Raw genomic sequence first — 22,546 nt, 5'->3', positions numbered from 1 at the left:
TATAACTATAGGGGACAAGAGCTCAATTGATTCTTGGCATTTCTAAGGTGAAGTAAAAGTGAACTATATACATTATTAGTCCAGAGCTCACACAAAAAGAGTGTTGTGCTTCAAAGTAGTAATCTTTGGAATCGGTATGGTTATTCTTCCAAGGCTACGTGCTCAAAGGGGTGGGTGATGTGTTGTTGTTTTGTTTTTTTAACTGCTCATAATGGTTGCCTTTGGAACCACATTTCAAACTACACAATAAAACATTCATGTTACATTGTAATTGCACCAGATTAAGTCTATAAACAAAAAATACTGTGACCTACCAAACTTGACCTTGTTTTTATACCAAGCTTGACTTTTTTCTCTATAAAATCAAATTCACCTTTAAGGATGAAAACTGGACATACTTCCCAAAGAGGAATTTTTTGAAATGCTTTGATTAGATGCCATCATTAAGATTAGTGCCTCTCCTACCAAGATGACCCTTTTGAAGCGGACACTACTAATACAACTGTGTGATTCTGGTGTATTTAAAAACCAACCCCATTACTTTGTAGTAATCCTTCAACAAAACATCCTAAGTCTCCCAATATTTTGCCAATGATAGAAAGAGGAACCAGAGTTTATAAAAGAACAAAGTAAGATTTCAGGGTGTTTTAAATCCCCTACCACTGTAAACAGCAGCTGCAGCAACAGCAGATTGGTGTCATTCTTAAAAAGATAATCAAGTATTACTGTGGGCTGTTCTCTGATCTCCAGGCCAGCAAAACGGTCTTACTAAACACTGACAATTTCCCAAAATCACACATAGCATGAAAAGCATTTTGGTAATATAATTAAGACCCTGGATTTTGTTCCAGCTCTGACTTCTCTGCAAAAGGATCTGGAGTGAATCCCCTTCCTCATCATCTCTCTGTGCCTTTCCTCCTTCACAGGCAGCATTGCCGCCATTACAGTGACTGTCATTGCTGTGGTGTTGCTGGTATTTGGAGTTGCAGCTTATCTGAAGATCAGGTGAGAGGCACCTTACTGTCCTTTTTTTAAAATTTATCTTTATTGTTGAAAGTTTTGCAGATGCCTCTACCCCCCATTAACTCCTTCCTCCCCACTCCTGCCCCCTCCCAGGCCTTCACTGCACTAATGTCTGTGTCCATGGATTATGTATATACTAGAGGTCTGGTGCACAAAATTCTTGCAAGGCGGGGGGGGGGGGGGTCCCTTCAACCTGGCCTGGACCCTCTCCAATCCAGGACCCCTCAGGGGATGTCCAATTGCCGGCAGTTGGACATCCCTTTCACAATCCAGGACTGCTGACTCCTAACTGCTCACCTGCCTGCCTGCCTGATTGCCCCTAACTGCCCCCCCCCCCGCCAGCCTGATCACCCCTAACCACCTCTGCCTGCAGCCTGATTCCTCCTAATGCCCCCCTGCTGGTCTGGTCGCCCTCACTGCTGCCCCCACCAGCCTGGTTGCCCCTCACTGTCCCCCTGCTGGCCTGGTTGCCCCTCACTGCCACCCCTACCAGCCTGGTTGCCCCTCACTGTCCCCCTGCTGGCCTGGTCACCCCTCACTGTCCCCCCCTGCTGGCCTGGTTGCCCATCACTGCCCCCCCTGCCAGCCTGGTCACCCCTCACTGCCCCCCCCTGCCAGCCTGGTCACCCCACGCAGCCTTCTGGTCAGTTGTTTGGTCGTCCCTTGCTAACCCCACTCCTGGCCTGGTCGCCCCACACAGCCTGCTGCTCAGTCATTTGGTCATCCCTCACTAACCCCCCTGCCGGCCTTGTCGCCCCACGCAGCCTGCTGTTCAGTTGTTACTGTGAGGGTGTCATGACCAATTTGCATATTACCGTTTCATTAGTATAGATATATTGCCAGGGAAGTGAAAATGGCCAGTGTACTCCACAGTGGACAGGAATAGATGGTACAGTATCTGAATCTTGGCAAAGCAGAAGAAATCAGCTGAAATACACAGCATGATGATGTAATGGAACAAGAATGAACCTGCAATCAGGAGATGGAGGCCTCGCCTCACTGACCTTAACTCACTGCCCATGAGGGAAGAGCCTGACCCTGAGGGAAGAGCCACATGACTCCTGACCCTCAAGTTGTCTCACCTGGAAATGGGGCATAGCGGTGGGCTCAATGGTTCCCAACTACTGAAGTTCTGAACACTGGATGCATGCCAGTCTATAAGGAAGTTTTCACTGGTCCTAAAGCAAAATGCTGAAAATACAAGGAAAATGTAGTATTTTCTTATAAAATGGTTTTTTCCCCCCCGTGAGATTATGTCCTTATGTTTTTGGTTTTAAAATACCTTTGTTATGAAATGAAGGTGATCACAGATGGTAGCTGAGTTTTTACTCTTTTTAGCTAAATAGAAAGTTACAAAACTGTGAGCCCCACTTTTGTTGTCTATTGCTCTGTGAAATCCCAAAATCTCAAAACCAGATGGCACTCACATATTTAATTTCTCATCCCTATGCACACATCACCTTTGCTGCCTTCTCTCCTGGCCCTCTCTCATCACCTCTAGTCACCCTGCCCTAACAGAAACCCACGAGTAGGGAACTCTTCCCCTCCTCCTTCTCTTTTATCTCTCTCCACTTCTTGTTTTAAATGAGCGCCAAATCAATGTAATGATGGTGTCAAGTAGAAGAATGCCCTGTAATATCTAAGGTACAAAGAACAGGAAAGCCAGGTTTGGAAGAGAAATTGTAATCAAATGGCCAGCATTACCTGTGTTTAAAAGCCTTTATAAAAGCATCCTTAAGTCTCTTTTATATTAAAAAAAAAGAAAAATTTTCTCTTCATTAAATCTATATTTTCTTGAGCAGCAAACTTAATTTTATGAATTATATCTTACCAAATGGCACTCTTTTTCGCTGGTTTAATTACTAGTTTATTACTGCAGATACGCTATATTTTAATTATAAGTTAAATTGGTTTTTACAAACTAGTCTAGGAACCTCATTCCCACTTTATAGCAAAGTTTCTGTGTTGGGGGTGCTCATAAAAAGGGACCTGCGAATTGATTTAGAGTCATTCTGGAATCACCATTGGTGAGTGTCTGAAGGGCTATGTCACCTAGAATAGGACCTCCACTGGAGTGTGGCTTGAAATAAAAATTCTTCCCTCTTGCCACACACTTGCCAAAAATGACGTTGAAATAACCCAAGGAAGGACTCTTCTTCTTGAATTCAGGCAAGAATTCAAATTGACCATCTCAAACCTCCCATTGAGTACAGACAGGTAGTCTAGAATAGTGATTAAGAATTCAGACTCCACAGCAGGGAGAGCTTGCTTTGAATCCCAACTCTACCATTTTGGAGCAGGTTCTAGTGTGACCTGAGCATGTTATGAAGCTTCACTCATCCTCACTTCCCTCCCATGTAAAATAAGGGCCTTCATTTTAACTCCTTGCTAGCGTTGCTGGGAGGATTATTGGATAATGCTTCCCAAGGACATAGCCATGCCACCACCACCATCATCTTCATCATCACCAAAGTGATCAACTGGAAGGGACCCCAACAATAGGACAGTTGCTTGATGATAGTTCTGAGTATTAGCCATGTGCCAGGCACCCTTCTGAGCCTGGGAGCGGGGGATCACATCCGTGATGAAACACAGTCTGGCCACCACAGAAATTACTGCGTTTGGAACATTTTTGTTAGCAGGCCATCTAAATGGGTTCTAATGAGTACCGGTTAAAATTGTATAACATTTTATTTTACAAATTTAAATATTTTCTCAAGGCATTCTCAGCACTAGACAAATGTGGTGAATGGTTACGTTGAATCAGTCATGGTTTCTCTCCCCAAGATACTTAGATCCTCCCAAATGCAGAAAGGCCCCCAGTGGCAGAAGGTTGCTATTCATCTTTGGCACTGCAAACTTCAGGATGAATAAAGTGATCAGATCTCTGCTTAGAAACCCCCTAAGGAAAACCCCATTCTTCTGCTCTGTTAATTATTTGGGCAAAATAACATAAGGAGGTTAATAACTGTCATGAATCTTGAGGCTGCGCTAAAACCCCGTCAAGTGTTGTTTTGCCAGATTCTTGGAAAGACCTGCTAATCATTCATCAAAAATACATTTGGCTCAATTGACAAATGTGTGTGCACATGCGCGCGCGCGTGCGTGTGCATGCTTGTGTCTACCTAAGGCTGGGTTTTGCTTTGGCTGGAAATTTATTTTATTTCTATGGGAACAATAACATGGCAAGAAGTCTGCTGTCTGTGGTCATTTAGCTCACTTGGCTAGAGTAGCAAGTGACTGAAATATCAACCCATGAGGGAGCCATTAGCTTCTGGCCTGAAACACAGGCTGTGTCCCTGCAAATGCAAAAGAAGAGTCTGCTTGAGAGAGCAGCAGCCTCACAACCAGAAAAAGGGCACCCCTTGCAAGCTCTGCTACCAGAATCTTAGTAGTTTCACCTTTCTCCCAAGTTCTACTTGCCTCCGAAGGCATCAGTAAACTCATTAGCCATCTGTTTCCACACTCCGATTCTTTGGGGACCGTAACCCCTAGTTTTGTCACAGTGTCCCCTGCTGGAGAGCCACATATCTCTGAGACCTAAGTCACTTTTGGATGCGGCTCCTAGAAATGAACTGCCCTGCACCTTCCAGAGCTATTCTCCATTATCTATCAACTGTCCCCCACCCCCCGCCCCGCCAATTGTAGCCAGGAGCAGTGTGGTATGTATGAAAGGAGAAACATGGGTTTTGTGGTCAGCTTCTATTACCATTTAGGCAAATTATAATCTCCCTGATCTTTAATATTTTCATTTGCAAAAATAGAAGTAATATCTATCTTCCAAGCTTGTTTTGAAGATGAAGTAATAAACGGAGAGTACTGGGAGAAACCAGATAGCATGGTGGTTAAGAACATGCACAGTTTCTTCCTTTGTAAATGGAACTATACTAATACCTAACTCAGGCTTGTTAAAGATTAAATTGTGATACAGATAAACATACAGTGCCCGGGTATGAGATGAGAGCGATGGGAGGGCTAACCACTGTTGTTGCCATTATTGTTAAAACAGTTCTTATTCAGGTGCTTAGCAAAATGGTAACTTCCAACAATCCCATTTAGTAGGCATCAGGGAACCAAAGGAGAGGGGGTGCTAGGAGGAGGAGGAGATGGCCCAGGAGCTCTGTTTTCTAATATTCCATTTTGGCAGTTTCACTTGTGCTCCTTCTAAATGCCTGTGAAGTTGCAGCCGTGTCATATGTTCACAAATAGAAACTACCTCCCAGCACTCTTTATTCCAGGGCTTATTTGCAACTTTAAAAGAGAGCAGAGGCTTTGCCTGCCTCTTGCAGAAGGGTGTCTTTAATTAGTGATGATTGAAGAATGAAATAAGTCATTGTTTAGTTTAAATTGGCTCAAAACCGGTCAGCCACGAGATAATCCCCTGCGCAAGAGACCGTATCTGCTATCGCCAGCAACGTGGATGCTGCTATAATTAGGTGTGCTGGCAACCCAGACAGACAAGACGGCTGTTCCCTTCACAAAAATAAATGTGGTATTGATTTATAGACACAACAGGGCCTCGCTCTGAAGGCATCTTGTTAGAAGTCACCTGTTTTGCTTTAAGTCTCCTGGTGATTATATTTTATAGAACTGGATTCTTTCTGGTTATTGTTAGGTTTAAAGAGGTAGGCCCAGCCAGTCACAAAGGCTAGGACCTTCTAGAATTTGTGATCTACAGGTTGCCTTTTTCAGTTCAGCTTTGGCATTCTGAACATCTAGGTGACTTGATTCTCTACCTCAACCTTTAATGGGCATAGGAATCAATGGGAGAGTTTATTAAAAACACAGTTTCCCAGGTCTCAGCCCCACAGGTCTACTTCAATTGGTTGGGGTGGGGCCTGTGCATTGGCCTTTCTCACCAGCTCACAGGCGGTGCTAATGCTGCTGGTCTCATGATCGCATTTTAACTAAGCCCGCTCTGCCTTCATCTCCCAACACTCCAAACACGCACTTTGCTCTAAGAGTTTCCCAAATGAATTGCCCTGCTGTTTCATGCCCCTGCTACTTAGAACATGCTGAGCCCTCTGTCAGAGGTATTTGGTCCACCTTTTTCTTATCTGGCTGATTCCAAGTTGTCTAGCTCTAAAGGGACCCCCTCTGGGAGCCTCATCCCCACCTCTCCACCGGAAGTTCCTTGCTGCATGCACCTCCTTCATATCACTCCCGTCCCTGTACTGGAATTTGTCTCCGCCAGTCTCCTCCAGCAGAAGGATATAAAGGCCCTGGCAGTACCTGGAATATAATAGTTGCTTTATAAACATTGTTGCCTGAGTGAATGATTCTGGGCAGGAAAGTTTAGGGGAAGGAGGATTTGTTTCCTTCAAGTCAGGAGAAACGTGATTTAGAGGAAGGGAAGCCGTGGGAACCTGTTAAACCACACACTTGGCACTAGTTACCTCGGGACTCTGAACTTGTTTACAGATGGACAGGTGTTCTAATGTGCAGGCCTTTTTTTCATGAGTGTCTGCCAGCATGATATCTGGCAGATAATTTTAAAAAATAAAATAGGCAAGTTTTCTCTGTCCCTTCAAAGTAAATGTGGCTGTGTAAAGATTAGTTTGAAAGTAACTGCTTTTTAAGAGAAATCCAGACTATGTAGAGAGCACTTGGAAAATGATATTTAGAAATGTTTCTATTATTGGGATTTTGGTAATAAGAAGATGAAACTGATAGAATTCCTGAATTATGATACTCATTCTGCCATCAACTTGCTTTGGTAACTGTGGGCTAATAAAATCACCTCTAATGGTTACAGTTTTCTTGTCTTCAAAATCGTAGCTCACAATTCTTAGTTTTGACAAATGCACCATGGTTATGTAAGATGTTAACATCAAGGTAAGCTGGTTGAAAGGCATATGGGACTTTATCTTTGTAATTTTTTATAAATCTAACATCATTCCAATATAAGAAGTTAATTTCTTTAATTATAGTCCAGTAGCTACCTCGCAGGTGTGTTATCTGCTCCTGCCCCAGAGCCTTTGCACTTGCTGTTCTCTCTGCCTGTAGGGTGTATCTCAGGCATCTGTGTGGCTCATCCACATCTCCTTTATATGTCTGCTCAAATGTCATCTTAGTGAGACTTTCTCTGATTGCCATATTCAAAATTATAATCCCCACCTCCCATCTGGAATTCCTCACTTTCCCTTCCCTGCTTTATTTTCTTCCATTGCATTTATTACCATCCACCTTATTATTTTTCATGTCTTATTTATTGTGCCTGCCCCACTAGAATGTAAGCTAACTTGGGACAGGGAGTTTGGTCTTTTAATTCACTGCGGGATCCCCCAGACCTCATAATAGAGCCTAATAGATGGTAGGTTTTCATTGAATAGTTAAAAGAAAGGAGCCAGGCAGAAAAATGACAATCAGAGAATGAAAGCCACCAGTGAAAACAAAAAGGGGAGACAGTGACAGCTTCACCAATCTAGCTTTGCTAATAAGCATAACCAATGGATGCAAGACACTGGGGGAGGGGAGGGAGGACATGTGCCTGGGGTTAGGGGAAGCCAGGGGAAGGTCAATGGGGAAAAAGAGGAGACATATATACTACTATTTGTAATACTTTAAACAATAAAATTTAAAAAAATAGCTTTGCTAATCTTATATAATAAAGAGGTAATATGCAAATTGACCATCACTCCAACACACAAGATGGCTGTCCCCATGTGGTCAAAGATGGCCACCCCCATGTGGACACAAGATGGCCGCCACAAGATGGCCAGCAGGGGAGGGCAGTTGTGGGTGATCAGGCCAGCAGGGGAGGGCAGTTGGGAGGGACCAGGCCTGCAAGGGAGGGCAGTTGGGGGTGACCAGGCCAGCAGGGGAGCGCAGTTGGGGGCGACCAGACTGTCAAGGGAGGGCAGTTAGGGATGACCCAGCAGGGGAGGGCAGTTGGGGGCAACCAGGCTGTCAAGGGAGGGCAGTTAGGGGTGACCCAGCAGGGGAGGGCAGTTGGGGGTGACCAGGCCAGCAGGAGAGGGCAGTTAGGGGTGACCAGGACAGCAGGGAAAGGCAGTTAGGGGCAATTGGGCTGGCAGAGGAGCAGTTAGGGGGCAATCAGGCAGGCAGACAGGCGAGCAGTTGGGAGCCAGCAGTCCTGGATTGTGAGAGGGATGTCCGACTGCCCATTAGGCCCAATGGGATCAGGCCTAAACGGGCAGTCGGACATCGCTCAAGGGGTCCCAGATTGGAGAGGGTGCAGGCTGGGCTGAGGGACACCCCCTCCCCCAGTGCACGAATTTCATGCACCGGGCCTCTAGTGAATGATAAGAGTCTAAGGCTTAATTACTAATGACTAATGAGATGCAAGTCCAGCTGTGTTTTCACAGCACTGAGCCCTGTCTTCTTCATCTTTATATCCCTCCTTCTTAGCACATAATAAGCACTAATTATTGAATGGCAAGATTCGCTTGACTAAAGAGGAGAGGAAAGGTAATAAAGTTGGAGACTCGTTGAGGAACTGGGGTTGACTTTTATAAAGGAGAAGGTGTTTTCTAAAATATGTTTGTTTCAGCACAAGGAAAATAAAATGTCATTCATCTTCTAATTGAGCTCCATTAAGTATTGATGCTACAGCTATCTTAGAATAGGTACCATTTGTAGTTGTAGAGAAGACCTCAAAACCACAGTGTCACTATCACATGTACCAGTTGTCATCAACAAGGACTCACTGATTGGGAGGGGGGCCATTGGGGAGGACTGCTTCCTCTTGGAGCAAAGTCACTTGAGAAGGAAGCAACGAGGCCAGGACTTAACACAAATCATTCCCTGTTTTGTCCCCTCGGGTTCTGCTCTGAGCTAACAAAACCATACAGTACAGTAGAACAACATAGCCAGTAAGCACAGCACCATTGATTAGCCGGGACTATGAGCACTGTGCGGAATGCTTTAAAGCCATGTCATTGCACAGGAGAAATTTAGCTGTGATTCTCTTTCCTCTTCCTATTTTTAAGGTCAAAATGGTGGCTTTGACTCTTTATGTGTTCTTTAATAAGATGTTTTTACTTTGCCACAGTTATATTGCACAATGAATTGCCATAGGCCATACAACTCCCTGCTGGCATTGACCAAGCAAACTCCATATATACTATTTATGTGCTACTGCATGTATGCAGTTATTATCAAATATTTATAAAAGAACCACTGCATTAAGAACAACATATTGGATGATCAGAAAATAAGAAGAAATACAAGACACAGTCTGCCCCCAAGAGGTTTATCATTTAAGGGGAGCAAAGGCACAGCTAGTGGAAACAGCTATGCTGCGGGGTGCCAGCCTTCACTGAGAGATTAAGTAAACAAAACCACTTTGACCTTATGATGATGCCATTCCTTCAGGTTGCTATTCAGATTGAAATGAGATGAGGCAGTGTTGTGTTAATAGAACAGGGAGACCTAGGTTTTAGTACCAGCTCTGCCATTAAATCAAGTGAACAAAGTTATCTAGATTCCCTGAGCTCCGCCTTCCTAAACTTGGGAATAGGAGTATTTTCACCTCTAGGCTTCGTAAATGAAAACCACCTCCATTTCCATCTAAAACAGGCCATGATTTAAGAAGTTTTGACCTAGAGAGATTGTTTAAAGTGATCATAAATTATTCTCTCCTTATCACACACACATACACACGTGTTTGTCTATCTCTCTATATAGTAGGATTTCAACAAACCTGGCTTGAATCCCAGCACACCCAATTCTTCTTCCTTAGCTAATTAATATATTAAATAAGCCTTATGAGTTCAGCACATTCCCAAATATGGTTTATCTAATCTCTTGCTTTGCTATCTTTATTTATCAGTATTTTTCTCAACACACTATTCAATCCAATGAAAAGGCTAAGAAAAATGAAAGATCCATCTATTCCTTTATTTTGCTACTGTATTGTGTGTACAGTAAATTCTCTTCTAATACAGCAGATTCAGGTGCAGTTCTGATCAAATAGTCTTACCTAAAATAACCATTATCAGTAAAACCTGATGACCAGAAGGATTTTAATCCTCTAACCTCACTCCAGCATGATAATAATTTTTAATAATTCAAATAATAATATAAGAAGCTGGTTTTATAACTGTGCCTGGGGCGTAGTTTCAAGAGTTCCTGGTGGGAGGGAGGATCCCTTTTCACTCAATGTCTTTTTTTTTTTTTTACTTTTTACAGATTTGCCATGGGCTTGTGTAACTTTCATTATAATAAAAATTAAAAAGCGATATTGGCCAACACTTATTGTGTATTTACTATGTGCCAGGCCTTTTATATGCATTACCTCATTTAGTCCTCGCAACAACTCTAACACAATTTTTTTTTAAGTTTTTCCATTTTATAGATGAAGAAATGGGGTTAAAAACACATTCAAGAACATACATCCATTGGCCCTACTGACATCTTAAGGGAATAAAATTATATGATAGAAATAAAAATGGTGTGAGAAGTTAATTTACCATACAAAAGTGAGACAGGAATGCCCTATCAATAAAGGAGCATGTTTATTAGGTAGATGTTGGCCAGCCTTGCAATAAATACCAAGTCATGCTGAAATTTAGGCTTGGCTCCAGGCTTATAATCCCCAGGTTTTCACTTGTCCATTCTACAGATTGCATTTCTCAACCATCTTGTTAAAGTATTTGATTGGAATTGGAGGTTTCAAATGTGGGGGGAATGTTGGGGGGATGGATAGCTCATTCATCCAGTCAAATCAGAAGGTCAGTGGTGTGTTATTTGTGATCTCTTTCTTTCTCACACCCACAGAAATGAATGTGGACCTTTAGAGAAACCAACACATCAGGGTGTGGTTCTTAACAACAGATCAACTCTTTTCAAATACCTGGCAGATGGAAGAAGGCTGCAGAGAGTAGCAACAATTATTTTAGCAACAAATAAAAGTATAGCACATCCTTTTTGTGCTTCTCAGATTGTTTTTTCATTTTGTTTAATTTTTATATCTATCTAAGACTGTCCATGTTTATCCGTACTATATATAGCGTAGCTGATTTCCAGTGGCAAGGTGTAATAATTCACACACTAGCACAAACCTCAGAGGCACCACATGCTCATTTTGTAATATTTTCCCAATCCTGTTTTTAGTTTTAGTCTTAAAATTACCATAATTCTTTCCAGGAAGCTCCCAATTTGTGAATAGATTGGCCTTGCAGGATGTGTTTTTTCCCAATCACTATTTCTTCCATCAACATTTATTAAGGACTTACTATGAGCCAGATATTCTTCTGGAAATAGAGCTAAGAATAAAGAAAATGGGCAAATAACCCATACTTATAGTCTAGTTAAGGGAGAGAGGCAACAACAAAATAGGTAAATAAATTATATAGTATGTTAGATGGTGATGAGACCTATGAGAAAAATGAAGTAGGGAGTGGGCGGGGGGGGCGGGTGGGAGAGAGTTGCAAGTTTAAATGGAGTTCTTAAGGAAGGCCTTACTGAGAAGGTGACTTTTGTACAAAGACTTGAAGATGAGGGAATGAGCTTGTGGAGATCTGGAGGACAACTGTTCCAAGCTGAGGGAACAGTAAGTGCAAAGGCCCTGAGGCAAGAGAATGCCGGGCATGAAAGGGAAGAGCAAGGAGACCAGCATGTTGGAGTAGAGGGAGCAAGAAAAACTGGAATAGTAGCTGATGTGCTTAGAAAAGTAACAAGGGCCAGATCTTGTAGGGCTTTGCAAACCATTGTAGGTTTTTTGTTTTGTTTTGTTTTTAATATATTTTTATTGATTTCAGAGAGAGGAAGGGAGAGGGAGAGAGAGATAGAGACAATGATGAGAGAGAATCATGGATTGGCTGTCTCCTTCAGGTCGAACCCACAACATGAGCATGTGCCCTGACAGGGAATCGAATTGTGACCTCTTGGTTCATAGGTTGATGCTCAACCACCAAGCTACACCAGCCAGACTGCAAACCTTTCCAATGACTTTAGCTGACTTCAATTTCTCATAGAAATAATATTAATTGTGGGACATGTTTCCAGAATGACCCACCAGAGCCTGTTAAACCCATACTGCCATTGAACTACTGTGCTAATCAGACTCTTGGAAGCTGAGCTCAAAGCACTGTACTTAGATCCAGGAGGTAGAGGTTTGATTCATAGCTCAATTGGATGACTGAACATGTCAGTTAACATCTCTGAGCCCCATTTTTCTCCTTGGAGAAATAAGAATAACCAATATCTACCCCATGGCTTTTTTCTGGGGATCAAGTAGAAACAAAACATAGACGCACTTTGTAGACTATAAATGTCAGGAGGGGTGGGAACATTCTTATTTCAGGGAAAATTAAGTCCAGGACCTAAGTCAAAATGACAGGAATGCAACCTTCCCTTTTTCTCATTATTTCTTTTTAAATAGCCGTGGGAATGGACCTCTCCTTCTCAGCACTGGAGGTCAAGGAGAGAGTCAGGACCCTGCTGATCTCAACAGAAGGCGCCATCTGGGCTCCCAGTGGATCAGTCGTAACTCAGAGTGTTTGTAGACTGGGACCCCCATGGTTGTTAGGTCTGTTGCCAAGGGGTCATTCTAGCAAAGAACCATGGCTTCCCTCCAGTGGCCCTGTGAGCCTCCCCAGCTCAGGCTGCCAGGCATTAGGCTGTCTTCAGATGGACAACTTCTCCAAATAACCACAACCTCTTCTCTTTCCCACCAGGCATTCCTCCTACGGAAGGCTTCTGGATGACCATGACTACGGGTCCTGGGGAAACTACAACAACCCTCTGTACGATGACTCCTAACAGAGGAACATGGCCTGGGGAGAGGGATAACTCTTTATTTACAAGTGATTATCCAGTAGAATTGATAACAAGTACCTGACGCGCATTGAGCGACAATCTTAAGCCCTGTTTTATTGGTTTGGTTGTTTCATTTTCCTCCCTCTCCTTTGGCTGCTACAACTTCCCCTTTTTGGTACAAAAAGAACCATTATTTAAAGGTGTGTGGAGGCTGATTTGCAGCTGAAATGGGCCAACCTTCAACACCGGGCCAGACCACCACGATGGAAGCTTCTGCACCCACCACCACAGGACCCACTGTGAGGACGGGACTAGGAATCCAAGTGTTTTGTTGGGGGTTACTTTTAAGGGAACTTTTTGTTTGTGGTATTTCTTAAGCTTTTATTTAGAAATTGACATTAAATTTCAATCAGTGGAAGAGAAATGAGTAGTGGGAGGATCTCACCCTGCAGGTGAGAAAGCAGGGATTTCTCAGATCCCTTCTTAAGCTTTGTTTATCTGGCTGTATCCGACAGGACCCCTGCTTGGCTCTACTAGCTGCATCCTAGCCTCTTAGCTGCCTAATTAATGAAAGAGGAAACTAGAAGTGCCCCAGAGGAGGCCAGCAGGCAGAAGGGCAGAGTTGCAGGTTGCTGTCAGATCTCAGCGCACCTCTACCTGTTCTCCCCTCCCGTCCACCATCATCTCTGCTAAGGATGCCTGTCCTAGTCATCAGCAGCCGGGATCCCAGCCCAGGAGCATTTATGGAGTTGTGTTTTTCCAGGAGCTGAGCTTAGAGAAGAGAAAGGGAGAGGCATGTGGAGGGAGTGTACAGTGGGGGCAGTGGTGGAGGGAGGGAGCTGACATGCACTGAGTACCTCACTAGGTAAAGTGGGAATCAGCTCTCAATAACGTCAGAGGCATCCACTGCTTGGAGGAGCCCAGAGATTCCTTGTTTTATGCCCACAAAGCAACTGATTCACTGCTAACTGTCTGTTGGATAATGACTATAAACTGTTTAAGAAAAAAATTTTTAAGACACTATCTGCAATTGCTCCATGAGGCGTTTCCATAGGAAACAGATGCGGTGATTAATCCATTTATTATTCCCATACACTTACCTTGCTAATTCTGCCCTCTAATAAATCAAGACCCTGGGTAGATAGTCTTAAAATCCTGCATAATAAATTTTGAGAAATCCATTTATTGCAGTGGTTCCCAACCAGCAAGACAGTTTTGCACCACCACGCTCCAGGAGATTGGTGGGGGGAACATATGAAGATGTCTGGTGACAGTTTTGATTATCGCAATTTAGGGGTGCTAATTAGTCAGTAGAGCCATGGATGCGCTGAACATCCTAAGATGCACAGAAGAGCCCACCACGATAAAGAATTATTTGGCCAAAAGTGTCAATAGTGCTGAGTTCGAGAATTCCTAATTTATTGCCGTGCCCAGCATAACAGAACAGGGCACTCGCAGATTTTTAATTAAATAAAATGATTTGTTAAATTTTTATCTCAAAAGTGTTTCGTTTGCTAGCTGATGGGTTGTTTTGAGCACGCCAGTTGCCTCTTTGTTTGTGTGTTCTTGATAGCTTTATTTCATGGCTATAACTGCCCTCCTACAACACATGATATTAGCAACCGGCATCTGATGTCCTGATTTCATGAAGGAGAAAATACCCATTGGGTCCCATTTCAAAATAGGTTATATTGTCTAGCGATGTCATAAAGAGCTTGACACTGGTTGATTTTTATTTCTAAACTTGGACCTGCTGCCATGACTCTGTTAGTTTCCAGAAACTTGACCCTCAGCTCAACCTTTCACTTGTTGTGACCAGTAAACTACTGGCCTAAACCACCATTGCCAATCTGTCTGTCCTAAACCCCTCTGGTGTCACAGACACCCGGAGCCAGGCCATGTCCACAAACCTGCCATCCCACACTCTAAAAAGAATTTATTCCTAAACTCCTTAGGCGCCAAAGGAAAATGAGCAGCCTCCAGGGGAATTTTTAAGAAGGAGTGGGTAATGAGGAGTGGAATTCTGATACCTCAGATTATTTAAAGCAAAAAAAAAAAATGTTTAAAGTGGACATTCTCAGAAAAATGGGCAGGAATGGCCAACCATGACCCCTCCAGCAACACTTGGCCTGAATAACTGTCCTTCTTTCCCACCCTCATTCTTTGCCTAGGCTTTCATTTTGGCAAAGGATGATTCAATGAAATCAGAACATTCCATTTTTTTTCTCCCTCAGTCAAAAGCATTCTGACAAAGTGCCCAAGAAACACCTTGTAGAGGTGCAATTCTGGACACTGCTTTCGTCATAGACACTGGATCAGAGGAGCCAGCCTCTTGCCAAGGAATTTTGACCAATATAAGCCATGGACTCAGCCAGCATCTTTCCTTACGGAGGCTGTGATTGTGCAAGAGCAATTGATGTGTTTATTGTTCTTATTGACTTCCAAATCCTTACAGAAAAGAGAGGGTCATGGACTTAAAGCAGATCTCAACCAGCAGGCAGTTTTACACTTCCCCCAAGGTGACAGCTTCCCTTAAAAACTCTCACTCCTTGTGATGTTAGTTTAAAATACCAATGAGACGAACCTTATTTTGCCAAATGCATTTTTTTTCTATTTTTGAGTTGGCCAAAGGATTTTAGCAACTGAATTCAACAAACTTGCTACACACACACACACACACACACACACACACACACACACACACACACACGAAATATGTGGATAATTGACGACCTTTACCTCAGGGAGAGTCTGTCCAGCTCTACCCAGGGAAATGGCTCCATCAGATCTAAACAACCACATACCATCCAGGGACAGGAATAGTCAAAGCATTAGAGGAATGTCAGAGCAGGAGGGAGGCAAGCAGCCTCTTCTAGACTGTAGCTTGTAAATCGTGAAATAATGAGATCCAACTTTGTTTTCCTTACTCGTGGCCCCAGTGAAGGCTCTGCTGTCTTTGGATGTCTGTGTTGTCATTTCTTAAATGGGGGTGATGCTTTCATATTGACCTCACCCCATGCTACCTCACAAATGTGTTGTGAGGACTAATGAAATCATGTCTACAGTGTTTTCAGTTTCTGCTGAGGAGTATTTATAGACATTTAAAGCATTTTAAGTATTATATAGACATATAAGTGATCTCGGTTTCTTGTTTGTTGTTATACTGGTGTGTTGTTTTTACTTAAATCTATAACATGACAGCTGTATTGTAGCCACATCGGACAGCTCTTACAGCTTCAGGCTAGCCCCCAGTGCAGCTGACTGATTGAGAGTTAACCACGCCTAGAACCACAAAGGTTAGCTTCCATCTGCAAATGAAGAATGGTTGAGACATATTCTCACAGACTGTTGAGTTAGGATCCAGGAGGCTAGGGTAGCACAATATGGATACCTGAGCACTATCTGCAATAGGCCTCTAGCCTTTACCATCTTGGGGTCTTCTGGGTTCTTTGTGGAGTTGATTTTGGTTTGATATCATCTGTTTTCCCTTCATCTTGCTTGCAAGGGTGCATGGTTCAACCCCTTGCATCTGAGAAATGAATTTTGCAACTGGGCTAGATGCTAATTTGCACGTTGATTCACCTTCTTTGCCTTTAACCTTTTTTTTGGGCAAATGAATGTACCATTTCAGCTTTAATTTTAAAGTTCTAGTTGATATTGGTAATAAGTGCTAACCAAAAGACCAATGCCAGATTGCTTTCTTAGGGTGAGTTAGCCAACATCATTTAAAGATGGAAAGACCTGCAACTTCTTTGATATTGGATGTAATTGTATCTACATTTGTTGTAAGACTTATTGTATACCAGTTATATAAATTAAAGGTGTTAAAAGCTTGTGCCTGACAATGGTGATTCACATTTTGATATGTTTTGTTACTCAAGCCATTCAGTTGATATGCCCAATATTGCTTATATTAAGTAGCTCTTGCTTGCTCTTATAGAAAATTTATTCTGCATCAATAAATAATATTTTCTACAGTGCAGGGAATTATCTCTGATCTTTAAAAAGAATTGAAGAATGTCAGGAATAAAGCAACTTTACAAGCAGTGATTTTACTATTAACTATATACCAGGTCTTATAAAACAGATGTAAAAAAAAAACAACCAAAAATTTGATTCAATAAATAGATGGTGATGCATAATCAAGTCACATAAAAGCATATTGGCATCAGTAGTACATTTGATAATACTTGGTTCATTCTCTTTCAAAAAATTACATTTAGCATACCCATCTTTATCTGAAAGTTAAATGCAATCGATATCCTCATCCAAAACATAATTTCAATCCTAAGAAGCTAACCAAAGATTATTCTGGTTCTGAAGAAAAGAGCAACACCAAACCTGTAAGAGGTCTCATCTCTTCCCTTAAGGTACCTAGCCTTTCGCAGATGCAGAATGAACTACTTTTATTGCACTAAAGCAGCATTAATCAATTTGAGCAAACAAATAATTGCATTTCTATTTTAAGCAAGACACTGAGTATTTGCTATTTAAAAAAATGATTCTAGTTAATATTCATTATGGACTTTAGGTGCCTGTGGGCATTGTCAAATGCAATCTTTGTATCAGCTATAGTGGCCATGGATTTTGCAACATATGAGAAGAATGGAACCATCTACAAACTAGAGCTCATTGGTTTCACAATGCATGTAAACTTCACATCACATTTATAAGCTTAGATACCTGGGTTCCAGGGCACAGCATGGGAAAAGCCAAGTCAGGAAGTGGGAAGAAAGCATGGAGCAGGCCCTTTCCGACTGATTATTTGGTATTTCTTGAGGACCTATTATGGGCATGAAAACAAGTAAAGACTCCATTATTCCAAGCTTGCCTGAACAGAATTGGTCAGAAAGCACTTTAAATGCACATAGAAAGAAATGGCTTAATAATAATATGTAGTGTCTGTATAGTATGAGCTCTGGGGTTCAAATCCAGTATTTTCCCAAGTATTATAGCTTTTTCAAGTCAGATCATAATCTGTTTTGATTGTTTAGCAACCTATCTACAATCTTTTACTCTCCTGAAATTCAATATCACTAATCAAATGCTAGCCATATTTTGATTGTTGTCAAAGCATTGAATCATAAATGACACTTGAAAAGCACTGATCAAATTGGGGGAGGAAACCTGTAAGAGGTCTCATCTCTTCTCTTAAAGTACCTAGCCTTTGACAAATGCAGAATGGACTACATTTACTGCACTAAAGCAGTATTAATCAATTTGAGCAAATAAATATATTGTATTTCTATTTTAAGCAAGACACTGAATATTTACTATTTTTAAAATGATTCTAATTAATATTCATTATGGACTTTAGGTGCCTATGAGCAGTCTAATGTAACCTTTGCATCAGCTATAGTGGCCATTACACTTTCCCCATCTTACAGAGGAGGAAACTGAGGTTCCAGAATATTAAATCATTCATGCCTGTACTGAATTCTATGTACTTCATAGTGAATCAGATGGCTCCTGCTCTCCACATATTTACAGTTTAGTAAGAGTCAGAGTTGGAATCCAAACCAGGTTCTTCAGCCACCAGAGCCCTTTGTCTTTTTCTACCTAAGGGATTGGTATCTGATGTAAGTATGACCCAGTTCTTATACCTCTTGCTAAAGTGGGACTTTTTACCCTTTGCAAAGTCCTCCTAAACTATTTTGGGCAGTCTTGAAGGCATCTGGCATGCAGCCCATAGCAAGCCCAGTCAGCTCCCAAGCACATGTCTGCTGACTCCTGCTGTCCTCCTGGGCTGTGTTCTCTGCCAAGGGGGAGGCAGCCTCCCCAGACCCCGTTCAGGTAGGGCACCAACACAGGGTGCCTCTGTCTCCTAGAGTTTTAGTGAATACCTTTCTCTTAGTTTCCACTTGTGTCCTCCCTGTTCTCCTCCCGAAGTTAAGTGTGAGTCCACAGCAGGAGTCCATCCTTGGTCTAAGGATGCTGCCCTTGGAATCACTCATGCTCTTACCCAAAGTCTCCATCTTCATGCCCACTTGTCTGTCCTTGGTGTCATAATAATAATGATAGCTTTCTCTCACATGGCACTTACTATGAGGCAGATACTGTCTTAAGCACTTTATATGAATTATCCTCCCTATGAGGTAGATGTTATACTATAATATCCTCAGTATACAGATGAGAAAACTAAAGGCCAAAAAGGTAGAAAATAGAATCTTGCCCAAGGTCACACAGCTAGTAGCTGATGGGGCAGAATTCAAATGGCAACGGTTGGCCTCCAGAGTCCATGCTCTTGCTCTTGACCACTTCTACAAAGCCCTCACTCTATGCTGGTGGTTCCTGACACACACACTCACCTGTCATCAGACAGGCCATCTAAACCCAGTGTGAGACAACCTGAGGCCACCTGAAAGAAGGTTTCTAGAGTGACCAAAGTGGGTGGGGATAGGTACTCTTAGGGCACCCAGCCTGGCAGACTCTGAGATGCCTCTAGAGTCTGGCACTTCCATCCAAGGTCATCCACTCGACATCCACCAACTCAACAGTAGGGGCCTCCAGGATGACCCTCCCTTGTCATCAGATCCACACAGCAGCTGTGGTGAGACAGTCCAGACCGCTGTCTTGCTCTCCCACTAGCCATTTCTCCCTTGGCACCTGGACAGAATTCACTGCCATAAACACGGCTGGGCAGCGTTGAAAAGTTCAGGTCCGTCAGAAGCCAGGTGTTATCGGGTGGTGTGAGAAACAAATGCCCACCCAGCTCCTGTGCCAGGACATTCAGCTCTGTAACAGCGTTTCATCAGGGAAAAGAAACACACACACACCACTCCTCCACGGATTCCTGGGTTAGGTATTAAAGGCTTCATACAAAGTTAAGGATTTTGTATAGCGTTTTGAGTCTCACACAAACTTTGCAAGAGTATGAAGAGAAAGAGTGAGGGAAGCCACTAGCTGGTGACTGCTGAAAGGCTGCAGCAGTGAGGTGGGCGGTCTTCAAGAGTGCACTGGGAAGTCACAGCTGCCTCCACACCTGTTTCTGGAAAATGGTTTTGCCTTTTTCTTATCTCATCTGAGAAGCTCTCATGGACAAGTTCTAGCCAGAATCATACAGGAAAAGGGATTGCAAGAAATATAGTTCCTGGCTCCTCCTCTGCATTGCAAAGGAGATGTTAGAAAAGGGTGGCAACGATGCTGAGCTGAAAATAAGCAAATGAACACAGTCCACATCTCTTACTCTAGATGAGAACTTCCCAAAATGGACAATAAGGACATCATGTTATCCCTAATGTGATGCAATTGTCTTTTACACAACCGAGGGTTCACTCCCCAGCCCCCTAAAAAGAAAGTGTCCCGTATGTTGCTTTAGCTCTCAAAATATTCACTCCTAGTTCAGATGCAATCTTCCTTTGATAGTCTATGATTTAAATGCCACATTATAAGGTTAATCACTTTATATTGGAATTGAGGGGGCATGAGAAAGGAGAGAAAAGGAACTGAGAAATATATATTAATATATATAACAAAGTACCCTAACCGGTTTGGCTCAGTGGATAGAGCCTCGGCTCGCAAACTGAAGGGTCCCAGGTTCGGTCAAGGGCATGTACCTTGGTTGCAGGCACATCCCAAGTAGGGGGTGTGCAGGAGGCAGCTGATCAATGTTTCTCTCTCATCGATATTTCTAACTCTCTATCCCTCTCCCTTCCTCTCTGTAAAAAAAATCAATAAAATATATTAAATATATATATTTAAGCAAAAATGAGAATAAATAGTTACAAAAGACTTCCTTTCTGCAACTACCGTAGTCATTGACCATATTGGTATTTATAGCATTCTTCTTCCACTAGCCATTGCATGTTCCTTTTGTCCTTGGCCAACATCTCACCTGGTCATGGCTCTGTATGTGGCCCATGACTTAACCTCCTGTAGAAATGCAAAACTTAGGGACTAAAAGAGAGAAAGTGAGCTACTGACCTGGATACTCTCCCATTTCCAAATTTTTAAAGAGAGAGAGAGGGAGAGTGAGAGGGAGGGAGGGAGGAGACTCACATTGTATGTAATGTACCAAATATTCCCCCCTCCCTACTTTCATTGCTCTATGTTCTTTCCTCCCACATCCTTCTAGCCCACTTCATCCACCCCCAACAAATAGGAGAAAAAGGTGGGAGGGAGAAAGTAGAGAAGGGGTTCAAAATCATTCTCAGCACTTAGCTTACTGCATGCAGAACCCTGGGTCATTTCACACCTCTATCTACCATCAAGTCCTCCCAACTCCCCCATTTCTACTTGGGTTCTCCTCAGAAGAATGATACATTCTTCAGAAAGCCAGAATTTGATAAAAGATCTATTAGGACAAGTGATGGAGAGTAAGAGCAGGGTTTCTTTAGTTTATTCTCTCTCAGCATAGCAGTTCCACAGACCATTCCTCTCCTCATATCCTCCAACCCCCCCCCCCCCCATCTCACCCCTTGTGAGGGCAGCCCAGGCTGCAGATGGTTTTCTGAGCCATGAAAGCAAGCTCTTGAGATCATAGGCAATGAAATGAAATACATTTAACTGTTACAGGATAAGTAAGCCTTGATGGTAATTAATCTCAGGACCTGAGACCCAGGGGTTGTTGGAAAGGTTATGCCCTGTGCTCCTGAACAGCCATTTCTGGAAATGAGCCAAACTCACTATGCAGCCCTGCTCAAGGAGGCATGGCCTTGAGGCCTTTGCCTGTCCTTTTCCAAGAGTTCCCAGCATAACCTCTAGAATGGAGAGGCTTTATATGTCTGTCTCCCATGGGCCAGTTTTAATGCTCACACGAGTTCAGGCAAATCCCTGAGCTAGCTTCTTGGGGACTGATCTCATGAGTCAGCCAGGGGACTGACATGTGAGTCTTCAATAAAGAAAGCCACAATCATTCTTTCCTACCGTCCCTGAGATCCTGGAAACCGAGGCAGCTGGTTCCCTGCAAATTAACAGGCTTTCAATCCAACCACAGTCAAAATCATAAGCAAAGGAGAACTGGTAGGCCAGAGATTCTGCCAGCTTTCTATTATTCCCCATTGGCTCCTTCTCTATGCCTAGGACACTAGCTATAAGAAGGGAGGGGGCAGTGGGAAACCCAGGCTGCTACCTGATAGAGGCTAATGGGATTTGAGGCCAACATGGACTCATTTGCTCAGGAAGAGCCTTGATGTTTGCTGTATTAAAGGCCCTACAAATTCTCCTAAGAAAGGGACTGTGATGGAATTGTAGCATTGAAAACAAAACTTACATTCACTTAGCATTCAAAAAACAGTATTCATTATGTATTCTATAGATGTATAAACAAGTGAAACAAAATACAATCCCCAAGATAATATTCATCCTCAAAATACTTTCAATCTTATACTAAAACAGTCAAATCTGTGCTTCCATACACAGTGATGGGTACCAAGGTAGAGTAATGTGCAGGGGACACTGGGAGCACAGAAAAGCATGTTTTGAGAGGATCTGGAAGTGCTCTGACAAGTTTATTTTCATCTTCCTTATTCCAGATGCTTCTCTGAATTTCATTCCTCCACTGTCTTCCTTATCAACTTCCTGGACCTGAACTAGCCCTCCCCCAAACCCCCACTCTTCCTTTGAAGTTCCATCCTTTGCCATTGGTCAGAGATTTTATCTTAAAATTTTAATTTGTTTCTCCTAACTGACCCTTTGGAACTAGGAGAACTGGCCTCTCCCAACCCTGATCACATTCAGATCCTCCCTCTCTTCCAGTGCTTGTCATGCCCCAGCAACGTCCCGGCTAGAACTTGATAAATATTGTGTCTCCAACTGCAGAAAGAAAACAGGAGAGTCAGGACAGAGGTGAGAGGGGAGA

The 22,546-nt window shown here is 42.8% G+C and overlaps 1 protein-coding gene across 1 annotated transcript in view; it reads left to right on the top strand.

Moving 5' to 3' along the window:
• PARM1 (prostate androgen-regulated mucin-like protein 1) overlaps positions 1-16,580 on the top strand; it is a 104,613-nt gene extending 88,033 nt beyond the window's left edge. Inside the window, exons 3-4 of the mRNA XM_080642639.1 lie at positions 927-1,005; positions 12,666-16,580. Of these exons, the coding sequence (XP_080498765.1) occupies positions 927-1,005; positions 12,666-12,750 (164 nt within the window). The 3' untranslated portion in view covers positions 12,751-16,580. The remainder of the gene's footprint in view (positions 1-926; positions 1,006-12,665) is intronic.
• The last annotated feature ends 5,966 nt before the right edge of the window (positions 16,581-22,546 follow it).

This window comes from Plecotus auritus, assembly GCF_963455305.1.
Source record: "Plecotus auritus genome assembly, chromosome: 1".
Taxonomy (NCBI): Eukaryota; Metazoa; Chordata; class Mammalia; order Chiroptera; family Vespertilionidae; genus Plecotus; species Plecotus auritus.
Note: the sequence above shows the minus strand (reverse complement) of the source record. Positions and strands in the feature narration are given on the sequence as shown.